Here is a 22,567-nt window from a genome sequence, read left to right on the forward strand (position 1 = left end):
GTCCGATATAGAAGTCTTCATATAAATTTAACTAAAACCTAGTACCCAGTGCCCATATGTTGTATAACATGTATATCTATTAGAGGTTTAATCCAATTTATTCCAATTGAAATGTCTGAATTTCCCCCCTAACAACCAGATGAGAGAAAATATCTATATGCTTCAGGAAACTGTATGTAAAGGTTTAACATTGATTGAAATATAGAATGTTCCATTCCAACTATGGAATCCTTTTATAACAAATTGTCATTCCTATAGCAACTTAGAATTCTTTAATTTTTTGGGACAAGTATAAATGAAGCATTAGCCATTTTTATTAGCAGTTTCTATTAGTGATTGTTGTTACAGTTATAATTTAAATACAGATTATTTAAATAGAAAAAAATACAATTCAGTCACAAGATCCAAAATTAGCATTTTATTCAGAACATTGGGGTCAGGGGTGTATCATTTATATTCTGGTACATAATACAGAGGCAAAGCTGTTTGTCAAACATCTTTCTGGTTGTTTAACATACTGTGTAGTTACTTGAGCCGTGAGGATAAGGCTACCCCTTGACTTTTCAGTCTTTCTTTCTCTATCTCTCTCACTTTCTCTCCCCTTTCTTTCTCTCGCTCTCACACAGTTTTTGTTTATTTGTTTTTGGTACAAATTATGTAAAACATTTGTGCTAAGAACATTTTGCCCACCCCAAACAAATAAAACAAACAAAAAATTAATTTAAAAAACTCAAACCTTGAGTACTCTAACTACAGCTCAACAATTGAATCAATGTCACTTGTTTGCAACCTGTTTGTAAATACTTTACCCATAACAAAAGATATAAACATGCAAAAACCTGAATCCATAGTCCAAATAATACATACACGTGTTTGGAAGTTTCAGCACTTCCCAAAGACTATGCTAATAAAACATTATGTACACATATTTTTACAGTGAAGTGGGAAACAAAGTACTGGAAAATGCTTTAAAAAATGTGTATATGGATTAAGACCAAAATGTGTCAAACATTCTATCATAAGAAAAGAAAAACAGTTCTGCTACAAACTGGTGATATGAAAACTCCCTTTATTTGCAACCAGCTGCATAAGATTTAGAATTTTAGTGAAAAACCCTAGCATCTAAAACTAGAAGTATTGTACATTTTTTTCATGGCCTTCTTCCCCCACATGTCCTCAATAACAAAATGTTCCCATGAGGTTTTTTTCAATTTTGTTGTTTTAATAAAAGCAATGCAATGTAACAAAAGCATGTTGAAGCATATTGGTGACTGCACTTTCTCCCCATCCCCAATGTGATTTTTCTTCATTTTTCACAAATCAGTACCATTTAAAGCCTTAAACATAAAATTAATTCCAATCTGAAAAAGGTACAAAAAGGCACATAAAATCCCAGTGCTTCTGTACTGTAAAATTCAAGTGTAACTGAGCTCAATTGTTTGTTTTCCTTTTTTTTCCAAACAGCATTGGATGACTGATATTCCCAGTGAGCCCAAATAGGTTTGCAGCCTATGCCAAAGCCTTCAGCAAGCACTTGTGCTAGTAGACTACAAAGTTAAAGCCTAGCTTCTGTACGCTTGTTGGGAATACCAGTGAAAAGGTTTGTACTTGTCCAAATGCAACGCTGGCCACTATGGCATTCAGTCATCACCTCCCCCGTACATATCAGCAAGTTTCTTGAAACGTGGACCCCAGTCATTTAGATAATCATAGTCTTGCTCGCCACCACTACTTGAAGAGTTGAGGGAGCTCAAAGATCCAGCGGTGGAACCACTTCCTTCATAGTCAAAGACTAGAAGAGAGTCATATGGAGGAGCTGTAGGGTCGTTGTCTGCAGCTTTAAGTCCCTGTAAACAATTAGGAGGAGACAACTATGAGAAAGAAATTAAGAACATCATTTCTCACATGAATTATGCAGATCCAAATTTAAGTGATTACTCCATGAGAATACGCTTGGATTAGCAGCAGATCCAGGAATAACTGGTGTAAGGAGAACTATAATTACTCGCTTATCCTTCCTGCCGCTCACTCTATATAATTTCTAATCATTAAAGAGATTGGAACACTTTTTGTCTACGCAACAAGAATAAATAAATACTGTCAAAGAATGCCATGTGAATATGAATGCCAACCAGTTAAAACGTTCTTTCAATCTAGTTCAACAGTTTTAGCTATTTAACATATTGAAAATTATTAATAGCTGGCATGAAAATATTCATTGTGAGTTAAATGGCAATCTTGTATGTCTCTTGAATTTTTTAAATTGAAAACTAAACAAGAACCAGGAAGAACCAAGTTTACAAATTAGATGCAAATAAGAAGTAGGCTTCATATATTCACATAAACATACATGTTGATTCCTTTCATACAATTTTGGAACAGAACCGAGGACATTTTTAAAAATCTTTTGACTCTCAAGATATTGACTACAAACAAATCAGCAGAAATCTCAGAAATCTTCCAAAGTACACTACAAAGAAAACCCTAAGTGTAATTTGTTAAATTCTATGCTTTATAGTAATTGATAAGGCTTGCTTGGGATCTACAGTAATAATCTAAAGCCTTTGCAAATAAACTGCAGGTTTTTAAAACAGCGAAGTGCTATTGGATTAAAACCAACAACATTAAAAATATTTTTTAGCTTTTGTCAAACTGGAAAAAAACTAGGGCCTCTTAGTTCAGTATCCACTGCTGGCCTTGGATGATGTACAATTTTTTATGCTATTTGAGTTTATAGGATAAAACCATAAAAAAATTCAATGTTGTAGAAAAGGCACTCCATGTGCAAACTGTCTATTAGGGGAAAAAAACGTCCTGAAAGCTAGTTTTACAAAGGTGTGGCTAAAGGCTCAAAATCTGCATTATGGGAAAGATAAAATTTGTGCATTTCATGTTCTAAACAACTGGTGTATTATATGATATAAAAATTTAAACACTAGAACACTGAAAAAAGAACAGATTAATATTTCACAGATGTTGTCTAAAAAGTTAATTTTCAAAAAGTAACACTCCCCAGATTGTTAAAAAAGCTAGTATAATATAATTTATTGATACACTTTCTCATTTGTTGATTGACAAATAGAGATCATTGATCCCAAACCCCACCTATTGAAAATTCAGCAGGTATTGAGCTGTACTAAAATGCAATGCATTCATAAAACCATGTGTCATCAAAATGACAGGCATTTGTGATGACTCAAGTACATTCTTGCATTACGAGTCTTATTTAAGTCCACAAGTTGCAGCATCTTTATGATGTCAAACATGGGCCATTTGTCTCCTTTATTCCCCCTGTTTCAGAGATGCTTATTCTGTGGGGTCCTTGGTGCTCTCTAAGCTTAACTATTTTCTTGGAGACGTGGTAACCTGGTAACTTTATCAGAGCCGAGGTGGCGCAGTGGTTAAATGCAGCACTGCAGGCTACTTCAGCTGACTGCAGTTCAGCAGTTCGGCTGTTCAAATCTCACCGGCTCAAGGTTGACTCAGCCTTCCATCCTTCCGAGGTGGGTAAAATGAGGACCCGGATTGTTGTTGGGGGCAATATGCTGACTCTGTAAACTGCTTAGAGAGGGCTGAAAGCCCTATGAAGCGGTATATAAGTCTAACTGCTATTGCTATCACTAATAATGTTACCTAGTTTGGTAATGAAATATCTGCAAGGAAATAACTAAACTCTGAGAGCATCAAGGGCTCCATAGTTCAATCTTTAGCTACATATATTTTCTTAGTATGACTAATACCAATGCAGAAAAGTTAACTGATTCATTTGTTTTCCATTTAAATAAATCAAATGCTTTTGAACTCAAAAGACGTATTTATATCTACAACATTGTAACTATCAACAATTCTTTAAAAATCATTATTCTTTAGATAGAAACACTGTTCATAATCAGTACAGTTTGGGCCTACTAGGTTCTAAAGACATATGTTTTTCCCCCTTCTCCAGCTTTCAATTTACCTCATTAATGAAGTCTCCAATGTCTCCAGGGTGAGGAGCTGCTGATCTAACTGGATATTGGGGTTCTGCATGAATAGGTCTTTCATCAAGTCGCCTTATTCCAACAGGTTTGATGGCATCTGGTTCTAAAGTGTCAGGTTGCTGGAGCTGACTTAAATCATAGTCCTGTAAATGATACACAATAAAGTTATGCTTTTTCACCCAAGAACCTGGTCTGGATCAGTGGTTCGTTCTCAAACACTTTAGTCTCAAGATTCTTTTATAAAAAGAAAAGTTTTTCCCGAACGTCATCACTCTGCTAAACAAATACTGCCAAACCATTAACTAAGGCTGCATTACTATTATTATTAGTCTTCTCATCGTTGCTTTCATCCATCTCCTCCCACTTATGACTGCAGGACTATAACTTTGTTGCTTGTATCCTTACTATTTATACTGATATTGATTGTTTCCTGATTGCTTATTTGTACCCTATGACTATCATTAAGTGCTGTACTTTATGATTCTTGACAAATGTATCTTGTCTTCTTATGTACACTGAGAACATATGCATCAAAGATAAATTCCTTGTGTGTCCAATAATACTTGGTCAATAAAGAATTCTATTCTATTCTATTAAGAAATTAAAACTCAGAAATTTTAAAATGTTTATTTTATTTGCAGACCTCTGAAAAGGTTTTGGGATCCTTTCATCCCATTTTGAGAACAATTTGAGACTACATTTTAAGAAATGTCTTCTTTTAGACTCATAGAGATCCAAATTTTCTTGGTTGTTCTAACTCTAGCTTGAAGAAGATACCTTATCAGGGTTTTACTTGCATTAACATGCTTTTTGAAGTTTTGCTTTCTAATGCTTTGCACATCTTTAGTAAGTAGGTCTGCTGTACCCTTGGGGTGGGTAGAATGTCCTGTGTATGAAGAGCTGAAGCACACATTAAGTAATTTCCATTCTTGTCTTGAACATAGAGGTCATTTCAGACTCCAGGATGTGTAAGACTTCATGGAACAACAACTTATTTTCTAATTTATCTTCTAAAAGCTGAATCTTCTATGAAGAAAGTATTACAGCTATACCAACTGAAAAATGGTTAAATTGAGGTAGAAGAAATCCCACCATTTTTGCACAAAATGGTGCCGCTCTGTGGAAAACAACAGTATCAAACTGAGAGTATGAAATTAGAACCATTTTATCAGAACATTTGCCAAACAAAATGACTTTCTACAAAAACCAAAACAAAATCATCAGGTTTTAAGGTAAAACTCTTGATTGGACGTATCTTCACTGGTTTAATCAGTATCTCATTAATAAACTTGGAAATGTATTACTGGCAAGTTCAAGAACATCTCTCTTAGGAATCTATTATACATGGGGATTATTTGATTTTGATCCACTCTTGATCATCATTATCAATATTATCAATCAATATTTTCATTCCTTTTTTAAATGTGCAATGCTTTTGAAAGGATTGCTCTGTGTTCCCGTCATCATATAACATGTATGCAGCCTTGATTCCCCCCAAGCAAAATGTATTGGTAAAAATTCTCTTCGTTGAAGTAAAATAAGTAAAAAAAAAATGAAAATAACAGAATTCTGAAATTCTGATAGAAACTGAAAATTCTGATAGTAATTCCAGCCTCCTTACTGTCAGCTAAAATAACTAAAGGATGGCATACAGGGACCTATGCAGTATTTCTTTGGATGTAACTATATTCTAGCATCTTGACTTTAGAAATTGACTTGTTTGGCAAGGCAGAACTTTTAGGAATGATGCATGTTTTCAGATTTCTTATGTGGCAGACAACTCATAAAATCTGAGGTGAAAAAGCCTAGAGTAGAATGTTTTCTTTTTAGTTGTTTTACAGCATTTATCATCACAGCAGTAACGTCTTTGATATTAATCAATGATGAAAGTAAAGTGATTGAATGGTAATGGAGGGTTTGTTTGCATTTTGTACATAAAATTAAAACCTGATAAGCATGACTACTGAATAGCAGATAAGGCAATCTGATGTTTTACATATTCTTGTTTCTCACTTCAGATTGCAAGAGTACCTTCCTAATTTATAAATGTTTTGCATCATGATATATGCTGCTAAAACTTCTTGTGAAAGACCAAAATAATTAATCTCCATTCAGTTGCTGTTTTAGTGTTTTCTGATATATTTTAGTCTTCTATAGCTAGACACATGCCCAAGTGATTCTATCCCTAGTACTGAATTCCTACTTGAGAATCATTCAGAGGGAAGTGCTTAGTGAAGAGCCAACTGATCATCTATTTGGGTGATGTAAATATCTGTTTCCGGGCGCGGCCTCTTCTCCTCCGCTTTGACCTCTCGGACAGTGCCGCCGCGGGGGCCTTCTTTGCTCGCCGCTCCGGCTGCTGCAGCGGCCATGGGGAACTTTTACCATGCTGGCTGCCTTGCGTTCTACCTTGTGACCCACAGCCATCGCAGAGGGAGAGGACGGGGGATGAGGAGGACGGGGAGCCTGCCCCCCCCAACTGGTGCCAACTCCCCCAGCCGCCTCAGACTTTCCCCCAGAGATCCGGACCTTACCCACTCTCATGGCTTTCAGGAAAGCTGTTAAAACTTGGCTATTCCGGCAGGCCTGGGGCTGTTGACCTCATTGTCGAGGTCTAGCCCCGATTAGAATGAATGCATGTGTTGTGATTTTAAATCTGTGGTTTTTTTTTAATTATTTCTTTCTTCTTCCCTTTTCTGTAAGCCGCCCGGAGTCCTTCGGGATTGGGCGGCATACAAATCCTATTAATAAATAAATAAATAAGGGCAAACATTTGGAGTGTGCCTGTATACATGCGTAGCACATTCCAGGATACTTTAAACCAAAATGTCTTCTTCCCTGATTACACTGGAGGACAATTGTATGAAGACAGGAAAAACTGCTACATGCGAGCTCATTTAAATTCTGAACCATAGCTTTCTCTCTGATTCAGATCACTTCACAGCTCTACTATCCAGAATCCAAGATTATTATTTTACGACAGTAAATGTAATTTCTAATTAGCACTGTTATAGTAAAAGCAATATACAATTAACATATATATCCATGTATAACAGATCATCAGAAAGTGATTTATGATTCCAATCTTAGTGACAGAGATTTACTTATTGAAGTAAATTTTGCTGAATGTGTATATCGAAATACAAAACTTTACAAAAATCTTGATGTATTTAAGTTACTAACAAACCGTCATTATGTTTTGAAAAAAAAATTAACAATCAAGTTATTAAAATTGAGGAATTTTTACAGCTTTGAAAACATAATCTTGGTCTACCATGAAAAATAGTAATTTGGCTTGATTTTTATGCTTAATGTTTTTTAAAAAATAGTATTCATGCCTCAACAGTTTTGACATTTGTAGAACAATATGCTAGAAGATTCCTCTAATAATTTGTTTCTTCAATTTAAAGAAGTGAAAACACTGTAGTCTGAAATATTTCCATTTGATATGCAGTAAAATCTACAAATACATAAAAAGGCTACAAGAACAAAAATATAATTTTAACACTTTTTCTAGTTTTTAAAAATCTAAACATGTGGATTATTGTTATTTACAAACAGACCTGTATTAAGAACTTGTCCTTTGTAAGTCTAAGTCTACATTTGATCTTTTATTTTTTTCCAAAAAGAAATATTCAATTTATTGTCTAATTGAATGCAATTCAATTAGACAATTGAATTGAATGCAAAAAGAAATTTGATCGGATTTGGCCCCAAGATCAATAGGAATGGATTTTATGTTATAGTTTTCATTCTTGCACAGCAAAACACATGGCAAGAAATCTTCAGTCTATAGCATTACAGTTGAAAATTTACTATAAAAAGTCACTGGCCTAACAGCATGCATTAAAAAAGCCTATCTCAGTTGTTTTTTTCAGCAATTATTTTATGGAAGTCACAACATGCCCCTCTGCTAGATCTGGTTGTAAGGGGATATGTAACTGAAGAGAGGCAGTACCTCAAATAATCCAGCTCATACCCTGTAGGACTTTAAAACCAGCATCTGGAATTGGACGCTCACAGAGAAGAGTGTGGAACACACAAAACATTCTGTGCTGCTATATTTTGCATTAGTTGGAAGGTTCTTGATCAAGGGAAAGCCCATGTAGATTACATTACAAAACTACAAATAAAAGGATGGGTGAAGGGGTGCTACTGGTACACAATATAAAATTGTGCGAAGGCCTTCCTAGTCATGATTGCCATTTGCTTCTTGAGCAGGAATTGTGAATCCAGGACAATGCCCAGATTTTCCAAGGGATATGTTTGGGCAGCGTAAACTCATCTAGTACCAAAGAAGGCACAGAACCAAAGGGTCTCAATTCCCAAAAGCCATTCAGTATTGCCAAAGTTTAGCTGAAACCTATTTTTCCCCATTCAGATCTTCACAGCCTCCAGACAATGGGTAAGACATACAAACATTATTTAATTCTCCAGAAACAGATATGTACAACTAGGGTAGCTCATTAGGGTAGAGGTGAAAACACTGACTCCTAGGGGTTGAGGGTTTCTCCACCCCAATCATTGTTAACTGGAATTGACCCTGGAGAAAGAAGGTCAAGCAGCACAACACCATGCTACCCAGTCCTCAAGAGTCAATCCAGGATATTGTGATCAATGATATAAACAGAGAGAAAATCACCATCAAGAGATCAAGCAAAGTAAGGATAGATGTACTCTCCCATTCTATCCAAAAGCATGATTAATACCATTTCTGGCCAATATCCAGGTTTAAACCACGACTGAGAAGAATCTAGATAATCTCATTTATCCAAGGAAAAGAAATAATTCAACAAAAGCATTATCATTTAAGTTGCTCATGGAAAGAGAAAAATTGACATCTTCCTCTACTAATTCTTAACCCTACATTATGCCAAGTACTTCCATAAGCACCAATTTTAAGGCAAAACACATCTCTTGAATGCAGTCACATTCTCAATGACTAGCATCCCATGTGTTTTGATGGCTCTGCATCATCCTAACAAACAAACACCTTTGTCTTTGATTACACAAGTAAAGGGTAAAAAATGGAGTGAAATTATTATTCCTGTTTACTACTCCCAGGTGTTTTGCAGCCAACTTTGTTATTTGATAACTATGTCTGCCTGCAAAAGTACCAAATTATGTTGACAAGGAGGTTGGGAAAAGCTATTCAAAGTAATCAGAAGCCCTCATTTTTTTATCTCCAGAGAAAAGAATCAGTCTTTTTTGACGCACATAGCGACAGCTTTAAAACACAAGCAGTTGTGGCAATTGACAGGCATGGTTTTCACAAATGTGAAAAGCAATCCTGATTATTCAATAATAATATCACAGATTTTTGAGAAGGACTTGCTAGGTGGATAGCATTGCCAAATACTGTCTAAAAATCTAGATGACTGCAACGGACCATAAAAAATATCAATTCCTAATTAAGATGTTTTTGGAAAACTGCAGGAGAAGGAAGACCAAACTGAGTGTAGTTTGTATTGATTACAAGAAGGCATTTGACCCCCTGCCACATAATTGGATAATGAAGTGCGTGGAAATATTAGAAGTCAGTAGAAACATCAAAGGTTTGTGCAAAGATCAATGGAAAAATGGAAGACAATAGTTGTTGGTCAATAATTATAGACTGGAGGTGGTTAATATCAAGAGAGGATTGTTTCAAGGACACTCACCATCATCACTATTCTTGTCATTGCACTGATCCCACTGTCAGTAATACTGAACAAGTCAAGCCATGGATATCAAACATCAAAAACATCTACCAGACTATCCCATCTCCTTTACATCAATAATCTAAAACTGTGTTGGAAAAGGCCAATTGAAATAGCATTGCTGCTTAACACTCTCCCTATTCACTGCCGAGGTGGCGCAGTGGGTAGAGTGCAGTACTGCAGGCCACTTCAGCTGACTGCTATCTGCAGTTCAGCAGTTCAGCGGTTCTAATGTCACCGGCTCAGGGTTGACTCAGCCTTCATACTTCCGAGGTGGGTAAAATGAGGACCCAGATTGTGGGGGGGCAATATGCTGACTCTGTAAACTGCTTAGAGAGGGCTGAAAGCCCTATGAAGCAGTATATAAGTCTAACTGCTATTGCTATCACGTTATTGCAATAGAGTTTGGACTGAACAAATGTACCACCCTTATAATCAACAGGAGACAATATTGAAAATCGAAGAAATCAAGATGACATATGGAAATAACATGACTCTGGATGAGGATGGCAGAAGATAAAATCTGTAGTTCAAGGTTGAATTATGGGATCTTTGGTGTTCTCTGAATTTCACTGATAGCACTGATGATGTTTCCTAGTTCTGTAATGAAACATCTGCAAGAAAACAACTAAGCTCAGAGAGCACCAGAGGCCTTCATTGTATGGACAAACATTACAACTGCAGCACCACTTGAACACCATTGGTATCGCCATCAGTCAATTATACAGTAACTTTACTTGGAAGAGCTTACTTCCTGCGATGATACTTCTAACACTATCAAACATAAACATCTGCTTATCCCAGGTCCTTGGGAAGTACTCAATAGGTGGCTAAAGATGTTAATTCCAATCTAAACATCTGGCTTATTGTATAACAAATAATACTATTTCAAGCAAGTTATTGGAACTAATAAAATTAAGGACAGAATTGAAAAATAATCAAATTTATTTTGATTTGCAAATTGTGCAAAAAGCAGAACAGTCGGTAGATCATATGCTCAGTTTGTACAAGAAGATTACACAAATTGATTCTAAATAAGAAAAAAATATAGTCATCAAAATGACTCATTGTAACATCTGAAAAACTGTTCATGTATCAGTAATGCAAAATTGATTGGATCATATAGTTCAAAAGTAACTGAAAATGAGCAGGTTAAAATATTGTGGATATCTGAATAAAGATTAATAAAGTCTGGGCTCATAATCACAGATATAACTGTGGTTGAAAAGAAGAACGTGTGAATAAAAGGGGATAGTAGAATAGAAGATGAAGTGTTGAAGAACATTACAAAGTATTAAGATCGGAATATAAAAATTGAAACATTATGCCATAAACAGATTGTGTGGTCCCAGTGGCTTATCTGGGTGCCATATAAAAAAAATTGGATGGTACTTAGAAAATCTGTCCACTGACAAAATTTCCATTTGTTAATTGCAAAAGGCCAACTGCTTGGATTTGCACATCTACTACAACATTACATCACAACAACATAGACTTTGGGAAAGAACTCAATGCATATGAAGATTAATAACAACTAAAGAACTGGCTGCTGTGACTTTACATTGTTGTGAACAGAATTACGTAATATGTAATTTTTTTTCTTTTGTTCAATCATGTCTGATTCTTAAAGACTGCCTGGACAAGTTTCTTGGCAAGATTTTTTAGAAGTGGTTTGCCAATGCCTCCTTCCAAGGGCTAAGACAAAATGACTGGCCAAATGTCACCCAGCTAGCTTTGCTTAAGGCAAGAGTCTCCTGGTTTGTTTGGTTTTTTCCCTTGATGGCTTCTAATGACTACAGTACAATGAAGTACAGTATAGTACAGTATAAGTATTTCTTTATGAACACATAATCTTACCTGATCTTCTTCTCCACCACCTTCTTCATCATATTTGAGAATATTATCTCTCACGTCATCTTCTGGATCTATGAGTAACTGCTTGGCCTGACGTTCTTTATCACGGCGTTTCATCCAAACCACAAACATTAGAACTAGAACTAGATGAAGTGCAGAAGAAAGTGAGAGGTTTATTTGATTCTTCTTATGTTGCTATCTTTAAAAATGCAAGAAATGAACACCTTCAGTGTTCAGGAATTTATCTGCTTCAACTTGCAACTTAAAGGAAAGAAGCAGTAAATTCCTTCTAATACATTCCCATGCAGCAGGGATCCTCAAACCTTTTACACAGGGGGGCAATTCACGGTTCCTCAGACTGTTGGGGGGGCTGGACTGGCTGGGTGGTCATGGGACTGGGTGGGCATGGCTAGGTCATGTGACTAGGTTGGTGTGGCCAGTTTAACAGTCCATTGAACAATGCAGACCAATTAAACTTTAATTTGTTGTGCTCCTGAGGATGTTTTAATTGTTTTTGTTTGCAAATTGCTCTTTTGGTTGCCTTTTCTTTTTACTAGATCATATTTTCAGTTGTTTAGGAGTCTAGTGGTCCACATCAGAAAACTCAGTTTTACAGCACTTCTTCTCAGCCACATGGAGCTTGGGAAATCTCTCTCAATCTCTCTTCTCAATCTCTCTCTCTCTCTCCTGGAGGTGGGGACGGTGAAAAATGGGCCATTTTTGCCCATTTTTGGGCCTCCTGGGGTATCCGTGCGCCTTATTTTTCACCTCCCCTGCCTCTAGATCATCTCTGCAGGCCAAAATTGTTGGCCTTACTTTTCAGTTCAGTTCTTTTCAGTTCAGTGCGGGGCTCGCAAAGATATGTCCTGCGCTCGGCCAAAGGGTGGGCAGGGCAATGTGGGCGGGGCAGCCTTGTGGTCCTGTGCAAGCCGGATTAATGGCTTTGGTGGGCCACATGCAGCCCACAGGCCGTAGTTTGAGGACCCAGGCCTTACACTATATAAAAGAGAGGTCTTCAAACTTGGCAACTTTAAGACTTGTGGACTTTAACTCCCAGAATTCTCCAGCCAGTTATGCTGCCTGGAGAATTCTGGGAGTTTAAGTCCACAAGTCTTAAAGTTGCCAAGTTTGGGAACTCCTGATATAGAATGCATAGGACTTGGAGAATTCTAAGCATGATCCACCAAAAAGATAACATTAAAAAAAGAAGTTATTAAGAAACTGCATCATGGGGAGGTTCAACTGATTAGAATTCTTCAGAAAAAAAGTCACTGTATGTATCAAATTAAGTTCAGGAGCCATAGCAGCCATATAATATATAAATGAAGAGCAACATCAGATGTGCAATATAATCAACCAGTTACTGTAGATTTCTCTGCATACAATGTAGACATGAAACAATTAATCTAAGAAATGAGAATCTAAAAGCTCGGACTACTAGATTTTTAGTTACTACCATAAGAATTTCTGTGAGGATTGTGCTTTCAAATGAAATAGTTATATTTAAGTGATCTATGGAGCAAAGTCTAGTGTGTTTCCTTCTGCTTTTTCAGTGTCAAGGGGAGTAGCCTTGTTTCTGGTGAAAACAGGGCACTTTGGATAGGTTCAATGTTTTGGTAACTGCTATTTTCAGAGCTGTAAACTATAGTAAATTATAATTAGATAAATTAATGCCCTTGAAAGAGCAAAATGGCTGTACATACACAGGCACGCAGAGGAAGTCAGAGTACTTTCTGAAGCTCTGATGCAAGCTCTGAAAAGACATGTCAGTTTTACTTGTGTGTCATGAATGTTTAACACAGCCATAACACATATTACATAAATTTGAGGTCAGTCACACACCAGCTTTCTAATTTCTTTATGTAATGAAGTATGAAACAGAACATCAATGGAAGGTAGGAAGAGTTAGGATGAAACAATATAGAATGCCAAACCACATTTGGAGCTCAGTTTGTAACAACAATCATGTCTCTTTCTCTTGTATGAAAAAACAGTTTACCACTGTTCTTTTAGCATGACTTTTATACTTATAAATGGAAGAAGAAAAATATGTGATAATTTCTAAGCAATAATGCATGATATAAGTTTGCTGCTATTGTTTTACTGGGTACTTTTACTATCTTTAGTATACAACCTTTTAACATCCATCCATCCATCCATCCATCCATCCATCCATCCATCCATCCATCATCTATCTATCTATATCTGTGTGCATTCTCTCCCCCTCCATACGTACATGTGTGCACATGCACCACACACACACACACACACACACACACACACACAATGGGATCAAAAGATGAACTGCTGAGAGAATGCCTGAGGCAACAGAAGACATGGTAGGAAGATCAAGCCATGGTATGACAAGATCCTGCCAATGGTAGGGGACCTGAGATTATCATCCATAGAAGTGAGAAAAATAACATTTATACACCCCTTCAAAAAGACATTCAGATGTCATCTAGAATGCTTGCTCTAAAATTTGAAGATATTTTCAAAATATGCCCATAAGAAAGAAACCGCAACTTTTAGCAAAAACATTGACTATTGTATATTCTCAAATAAATTGTCAATGTCCCATCTATGTATAAAGAATCTACACCATGGCAAACCAATCTTTTTCATTTTTAGCACATGTAATAGCATACCAAATCACCACTAAAATAGTTAAAAGATTTACCAAGTAGTATGATGATGCAGAGAAGAATTGCAATGATGGCACCCGTGCCTAGTCCTGCACCAACAATCCTGTCAGCATCTGTACAGTCTCCATTTAAATCACATTGACAAACTTTCACCTTCAGAATAGAAGTGCTAGACTTGGGAGGATTTCCAGAATCTGTTATTATTATTGGAACATCATATATTCCAGCCTCCAAGAACCTGATCTTTAAAGCCAACTGGGCGCGGTCACCTGAAAAAAGAAAAGAAACCAAGATAAATATGGTTTGTTATATTAATCAAAGTAACCAGAAACATCTGTTTTAGAATCTCTGAAATAGCTAAGTTTATTATTTATTGATGAGCCTCCATCAAACGTAAAAAGTGTGTTTGAATTTTCTTCTATAGCTTATAAAGACCTATGATGAAGGTGATTCCAGTTCTTAGAATCAGATCACCTAATCCCATGAACATATTTCTGGGATTAGAAACCCCCAAGACTGGGAAAGCTTAGTACTGTGTTTAATTAAACTGAATATTATATTGTTATAACCACTTTAAAATATTAGAAATATATTAAATATTAAAATATTTAGAAATAAAAATTAATAGGGACTACTATTACTAAACAAACACAGAATTTGTTATAAAAAGAAATGTATATTACCACTAATGCGAACAATAGTCCAATTTTTCTTAACACTGGGAGGAGAATTTGGCAACTCAAATGCAAATGGTCCAGCATTTGGATCAATATCATCATCTATTGCTGTGATATTTGTTGCATTGGGCTGTAGTGTTTCACATGTTGTAGCTTCTTGAGGATCCACTCGGGGAGCATTGTCATTGATGTCAAGCAGATAGATCTGAAGTGTACCAGTCCCACTCATTAATGGGATCCCTTTAAGAACACAAACACAAAATAAAATAAGCATCCTTTCTATTAAAAAGGGATTGTTATTCTTACTGAACAAACATACTAACAGAAAAACGTAGAAGCTAAATAACATCTTTTTCTGACTACAAAGTGTTCTTTTCTGAACATAAAAATCCAGCTAAAGCTGAGACAAATTTTGCAGCAAATGGAAAAATGTTTTTCAAGTGTAGGAACAAAACTTCCAATTCAGACTCAAGGTAGATAGTATCTTCATACCGAAATTACTATGAAGTTTACGTGGATTTCCAGAGTAAAGACATTGTTTTTTTCTGTGCCAACTTAGTGACATTGCCTGAATGAGGTTGGAATCTATGCCTCAGAACTAATCACAATGCAAGTTGTAAAGTAAATTACCACATTTCCTTAAAATAGCACCAACTTATCAGTATTTTGACTATAAAATGGAAACAAGTGGGAATGATACTGGTATATAGTTGCTATATGCTATGAAATTTTAGTATGGCTTCATTTTATAGTTTAAAATTTTATTTGGTACATCTGATATTGCTATATTAAAAACCTATATCAAAGCAGATACAGAAAAAGTATGCTTGAGTTTATAATAGAATTACATAGATTTATTACTTAATTGTAAACTGTTTCAAGCTTTATTCAGAATGAGCAAGTTTTATGGGTGTCAAGAGCAGAATGTAGAAATTGTTAATTTTGGTAGAAATGTCTAAAAAGTAAGCATTAGAATTCATGGGATTTACAACTTATATGAAAAATCATGGCTATCATATCACTGAATTCAAAGCTTTAGTATATCATTTTGGAATGGGCACACAACGTATCATGTATATACAAAGGAGAGAGCTTTGATTGCAGAACCATGGCAGCCATCTTATTTATTTTTACCTCCTTCTGAAGAAACCATTGTACAGTTCTTTTTAAGGATTCCAGTTCTTTGAAATCTCACTGTTGTATGATATAGTATTTAAGAATCTTTCACCTCTAGTTAAAAATCTTTCCTTAGTCAAGAATATTTTCTGTTTTATACCTAACGTTTCCTCACAAAAATGAGTCATGGGGTTTGCCAGATGTTCTAGTATCTCTAAATTCTAATGAGGTAAAACAGCTCCTTGATTTTAAGCATAAAATTATGATGGTTATTTGATAACCTTAACAGCAGAAATCATATACTACTAGATAAATAATATAAAGACAGGAGACAGACAATGGCAAAGAACATAATAATAAAAATCAAAAGTTCCTAGGAAGACTTTACACATCAAAATAGTGTTTTGGGAGTGGGGTAGGAGTAAATTAGGTTGTTTAACCCATTTGTAAACTAGGTATAATGAATAAAAAAAATGTAAATGCTTATTTTCAACTTCATGATCTAAAAACTGAACTGAGACTGGAGCAGCAGCATCTTTCCTAGCAAACACAGGGGAATGGACAGATTCCCTCTTAGTCATACTTTTTTTTTTCTTTAATGGGAAAAATCCAACCTCAAGAGTCCTTGGTATCCAGGTCAATGGACAGTGCCAGGATATCCTGGCCCTTAGCTCTCTACTTTTCAATTACAAATAGTATTGATGTCAGAGTAGTAAATAACTCCTTTTCAGGAGTTTCTCTATAAAAATACCTATACCCAGATAATTTCTCTTATACTTTATTGTGATTATAACACAGTATTTATATCAGTATTTCATATCCTTGTTTTGCTGATGATATTCATGGCACTCAAAAATACAATTTACAGGCTTTGGAATTAATCACATACCACTGTCGGTGGCAAGAAAAGTAGCATTATACATATTATTTTTCACATGTGGTGATTCTCTGTCCAGAATACTAGTTGTTGTTATTTGACCATTAATTGGATCAATCTTCAACCAATTGGCTGGATCTGAAAGTTTTGAATATCTGCAAAAAATTGACATAAAGCACTATATTAACATTAGATGCATTTGGTACAACAAATCATCAGCAGGAAGGTCACAAAGAAAACAAATTGTACTTGACAAACTCTGTTTTTGCAAAAGGTGCTATCTGGACAAAATATTTATACAATAAAGCAAAATAATGTGTACTATTGAATAATTTTTAATATTTATATATTTACTGCATATTACCCAAAAAGAATTACATAATACTTTTTGACAAAGTAGCATGGGAAGACAGACAAACAGGCTAATGAATGAGAGTCTGGTGATGAAAGGCAGGACAATTTTTCAAAAGGCTGCATTACACTAGGAAAACTGATCTAGTCCAGTATTGGACAATGACAATTTCTCAATTCAAATAGAATTATTGGTGTAAGGAAAGGAAATTACTGTCCCAATGAAAAGTGAGGAAAGGGAGTTATTTTTATACTGCACACAGTTCTCCAGATCAACTGGCAAGAGAGCTCAGCAAATGTGGGTCTAAATGACTAAGGGCAAGACAGTGAATTTAAGGTAACAGACCATGCCAGACTGCAACTCTGATATGAAGCTACCCCGAAGGAACGCTGTGGGGGAAAGAAGAGTTTTGAGAATAAGAGAATGACAGTTGCAGAAACTCACCCAGTTCGTACAAAACACAGACAGGTAGAATTTAGGAAGAGTAATAGATTATTATTTTTTTTGATAAACTGGAAGATCAGTTTGACGATAAAAATACTAATTCTATTTCAGTCAGAAATAAATTGGAAGTATTTGGGCAAAGCTGTGTTAATGTGGTAGACATGAAGTTACTGCTTGCACCAGACAATTTTAACCACTAGAACACAGCATGTGTAGATGCATAAAAACTGTAAATCATAGAAATTTAGATGAAGAACACTTTTTAAACAACCTTCCAATTATTCCTGCATGCAAAGGAACAAAGGAGGGAGTCATTTACTTATAGGCAACCAAAGGGTGAAGGCAGTTATGTGTTACCTTAAAGTAGTCTGTTGCATGTAACGATCTGGATCCTGAGCTGTAAATGATGTTAAAACAGCCCCAGGAAGAATCCCTTCCTCCTGACGTATAAGCTTTGTGACTGGGACAAAAGTTGGGCTTTCATTCACATCAATAACTGTAATGGATACAGTGGCTGTGGACTGAGGAGGATGCTGTATTCCTTTTGCCAAAGGCACTTGGTTTTCTGCAGCTACAGTCAGTACAAACTTCCTATTGCTCTCAAAATCAATAGGCTGGCAAAAACAAAATACAATGTAAGTTATTTTAGTCATAGGGTATACAAAAAACCAACATATAAGAGAAGTTGTAATATTATAGAAATACTTATTTAAAGATTCTTGAAGATCTTAGAGATCTGCAACTGAAAGGAACAAACTATATGAAAAAATCTTGTTATTACTATTATGCAAACACATCCTCCTCATTTTTGAAATTGTTATTATCCTCTAGAACAGGGGTGTCAAACTCACTGTGTCACATAACTTTCCATTTTTCCTATTTGCAGAGCTGCAGTGGACTTCGCCTGCACATGACACATCCGGCCCATGGGCCGCCACTTTGACACCCCTGCTTTAGACCTATTATGACTGGCTCTTCCAAAACCGCTTGCATGAAAGAGATCTCTAGTAGCTTGCATTTTTAATTATTATACTATGCTAGAGGAGACATGATTAACCAATCAATCAGTATACCAATCAAAACCTAAGCTAATCTGATTCCCTTTACAATAATTCAGTGCTTATTCATACTATTTTATTTTTATTTTGAAGAGTATGACACTTTTTGATTCACAGCACAAACACTCAAACTGTCTCAGTATTCTATTGGGTCTTATGTAATACAAGTGAAATAAATATTTCAACTATCTTTTAAGCAGATACTCTGTGCAGGCTGTTTAAAAACTGACTTCACAAGTAGTAAGTGGCGGGTTCACAACTTTTAGTTTGGACAGAAGTTGAGTGCATTACAAATTTGCTTACCAGAATGTCTAGTTAATTTAAAATACTTTGTGTATTTCATTTTGCAAATCAGTATGGCTGTATAATACATTCTAAAGTGTCATAAAAACATATGCATAACTTGAACAGAGAATATTCACAACCTAAACATGCTATTCTCAGGCTTTTCTGTTATGGTCTACAAGGGTATACCCATAGAAATCTGCTAATTGGAACTACATGTAAAGACTAGAATAGTCTCTAATATTCTTTTCTATGAACTTAATTTATTTTAATTTACAGTTATTTTCAACAGCTTCTGGATTTTTTTTCTAGTTTGAGAAAGATTTTTCTCAAGGTTTTTAATGTTTTTTTTCCTGTTTTTATTGCACTTAAAGTATGGTATATAGTCAGCATCTTTCAAAGGGCAGCTGGAAGATACATAAGAGGATATTTGTAATGTGTATTTTGAAAATTGCATGTTGGTTGGATGCTACTTTCCCTAATTTGGGAAAATGTTAATGTGTTTTAAATTTTTAACAGCCCCCTTGTGATTCTGTTTTTTTAATCTGATTGAAGTTAATTGAATTTGTTTATGGTTGAATTATCTAACAGCTATTTTGCACTTATAAAATTATTTATATTGTATTTCAATGTTTTAGTAACAAAAGTATTTTATATTAGATATTTTGAGGGCCATTTTTTATTATACATTATATATATGGCATAAATAACAAACTATTATATTGAATTTTATGGTGGTTGTGAACAGTGCTGTTGTTATTATTATGTGCTGAGTAAGAGCAGCTCAAAATAGATCTGGCAAAATTATTAATTTTAGATTTGGTCCACACTAATCTTTATAAAAACTAAAGTGTTGAAGTACGTATCATAACATTACAATGTAAGCTCTGCCCTTAACCAACTAAATAAGAGGCAGCTTCATTGTGAGATCACAATGCATATTCTTACTTGCCCGCTATCTCAACTATCTCCTATGGAAGCCATTCTCACATATTTTATATGTTACCTGAAACTGCAGAAATGGCCCTGAAGATCCATTATGTAATCAGCAGTAGAAGTTGAGAATTGGAATTTTGTGTGTGTGTGTGTGTGTTTGTGTGTATACATACATACATACATACATACATACATACATACATACATGTTGCATTTGTGCTGATAAATAAATAAAGGGAGACTAATATAGATCTATTTCAAGCTATTTAGCTCTCATCAGCTAGCCATAACCTTACTGGGATTTGAACCTGTGCTATATTACATATTAGGCAGTTGTGTTACCCCCGGAAATTTTGTTGATGGATCTGATATTTGGAAGTATTGTAGCATAAAAAAGAAAAGAAAAAAACCTCTCTAATATCTGCCTTTTTGCCTCCATATGATTTCCAATATCTCATAGTAGTTAGGGCAACTTCTACCAGTATATCAATTTTTAAAAGATTATTAGTAGTATCCTGAGCTGAAGAACCGCAAGCATATTTCATATTTAGTTGTTTATGCTGTCAAATTCAGATACCGTTTTCATGGAGTGAGGGATTGCTTACCAAATAAAATATAACCCCTTCAGGAATCATTACACTGTATTAGAGCTAATAAGGACTTAGTGCTTCTCTGGGGAATTCTTCCACATTTATTTATCCAGTTTTACCTTCATTTTTTTCTTGCTTGTATTCTGACAGGTCTAAAAGAATTTAATTTGAAGCAAACTGAGCTGCTTCAAATGGATTATACTTTTGAGCCTTTCATTTCGTCCTCTTTACAGAGATTTACTTCAATTTTAGCTCTTCTGTTTTGTTTTCCATTTCAGGCCTTTTTAGTTTTGAGTGGTTCATTTATGCATGAATATAAAGTACATAATCATGTACTTCTTATGAAAATGTTATACTTTTGGAAATATACAACAAAATTATCTAGAAATATGAAAAGTGATTCCCTTACTCTTCATACTAGTATGGAGAGACATTGTACAATACTGAAACTATAGTTTAATTTCACTTTGATTTGAGTGCTTGGGAATATTTCATGCAAGGAAATGAAGTCTAGTATATGTACTGAAAGCGATTAAAATATCTATAAAATCTATCATTTTTAATTTACCAAACTAGAAATGTGGTCTGAGCAACAACTGCATTCATGAAGAATGATGATACAAAGATTTGTTTATCTCCCTATCATTATTGGATATGTATAAACCAAATCACCTTACAAATACAGTTGTGGCATACTATATGAATGCTGCTTTTCAGCTGCAGGGCTGGATCTATTATTGCGAACTAAAGTAATGAACATGAAAATTCCCACTAAGGTACTGAATATTTGTAACGTGACTATCTTCATAAATGTGGTATTTGTTTAAATGTAAGTTTGGCACTGATGATGAGAATGATTTTAAAAACATAATAAGCCATCATGAGACTACTTTGATGTCCATCTCTTAAACTTCATTTTCACTTCAACTGCAAGCTTGGTAATAGCAGTGATCCCAAATAGGGGAAAAAGAAAAATACTATGGGAAGTTCATATTACAGAGATAATTGATCCAATTCTCCATATGATGCCACTATTTTTCTCTTAAATTATGTTTGTAACTGCAGAGTTATATTCACTAGGGAGATTTTAAAACAAATTGATCTGCTGCTTGCACATATAGTTTGATCCTAAATAACATAATTGGCTACACAAAATGCAATTAATTTTAGCAACTGCAAATCAAATAGATTAAAATCTACTGTTCTCAATCAGAATTCTGCCATTTATAAATTAAATATCGTGATCTAATTCAGGTTTTTCAAATTATGTTATGTGGAACCCTAGTGTACAATGACATCTATAGCTGTTGGATGAGATATAAGATATATCACATTATAATTCCACTAAACCAACTAACTGATGCAGTGAGGTGTTTCTTGGTAAGTGGAGACTGTGGGAGTTTGAATGGGGAAAAATAGGCTTCTCCTCAACTCTAGCACAACTACATGGCTCTGGCTCTTGGTACTTTCTATCATTTAATCCAGATTGGGCTGAATTAATTCAAGCAGAACCAATTGAAGGCCCCTCTTTTCAAGAACAGGTGATAGCTGTCGACAGCTTTTTTGCACAACTTTATATTATATGGCAATTGTATCTGTTTCTAGTCAAGGACTCTGCACACAATCATGCCTTAGTCAACTCTCAAGTGGATTACTGCAATGTGTGTTTACATTCCGTTGCTCCCGAAGAGCCTCTGGGAATTCTAGCTGGTTCAAAAATGTGGTGCTGTGATAACACCTCTCTTATGGGAGCAGAATTGACTACTGGTATGTTTCTGGGTTCAACTCAAGATGCTGGTGGTCAGCAGAAAGCCCTTTATAACATTAAATTGAGTTATTTGCTTGATCCCAAACACTTCTGCCTTTCCCATTAGATTTGGCAGGAGAGGTATACTACTGGTCCTGTTGGTTAAGAAATTTCTTTCTGTGAAAACCCAGGAAAAGAGTCTTTTCTTTGTGGTGCTTACACTTTGGAACATTATCCCCTAGATCAGTGGTTCTCAACCTGTGGGTCGGGACCCCTTTGGGGGTCGAACAACCCTTTCACAGGGGTT

The 22,567-nt window shown here is 35.3% G+C and overlaps 1 protein-coding gene across 1 annotated transcript in view; it reads right to left on the bottom strand.

The window, feature by feature from the left end:
- Positions 1 to 403: 403 nt before the first annotated feature.
- Positions 404 to 22,567, bottom strand: part of CDH2 (cadherin 2) — a 172,341-nt gene continuing 150,177 nt past the window's right edge. The window contains exons 10-16 of the mRNA XM_032222808.1: positions 18,002 to 18,258; positions 16,861 to 17,003; positions 14,862 to 15,095; positions 14,214 to 14,447; positions 11,537 to 11,676; positions 3,959 to 4,123; positions 404 to 1,847 (exon numbers count right to left, since the gene is read on the bottom strand). Of these exons, the coding sequence (XP_032078699.1) occupies positions 1,641 to 1,847; positions 3,959 to 4,123; positions 11,537 to 11,676; positions 14,214 to 14,447; positions 14,862 to 15,095; positions 16,861 to 17,003; positions 18,002 to 18,258 (1,380 nt within the window). The 3' untranslated portion in view covers positions 404 to 1,640. The remainder of the gene's footprint in view (positions 1,848 to 3,958; positions 4,124 to 11,536; positions 11,677 to 14,213; positions 14,448 to 14,861; positions 15,096 to 16,860; positions 17,004 to 18,001; positions 18,259 to 22,567) is intronic.

The sequence above is a fragment of the Thamnophis elegans genome, chromosome 8 (genome assembly GCF_009769535.1).
Source record: "Thamnophis elegans isolate rThaEle1 chromosome 8, rThaEle1.pri, whole genome shotgun sequence".
Lineage (NCBI taxonomy): Eukaryota > Metazoa > Chordata > Lepidosauria > Squamata > Colubridae > Thamnophis > Thamnophis elegans.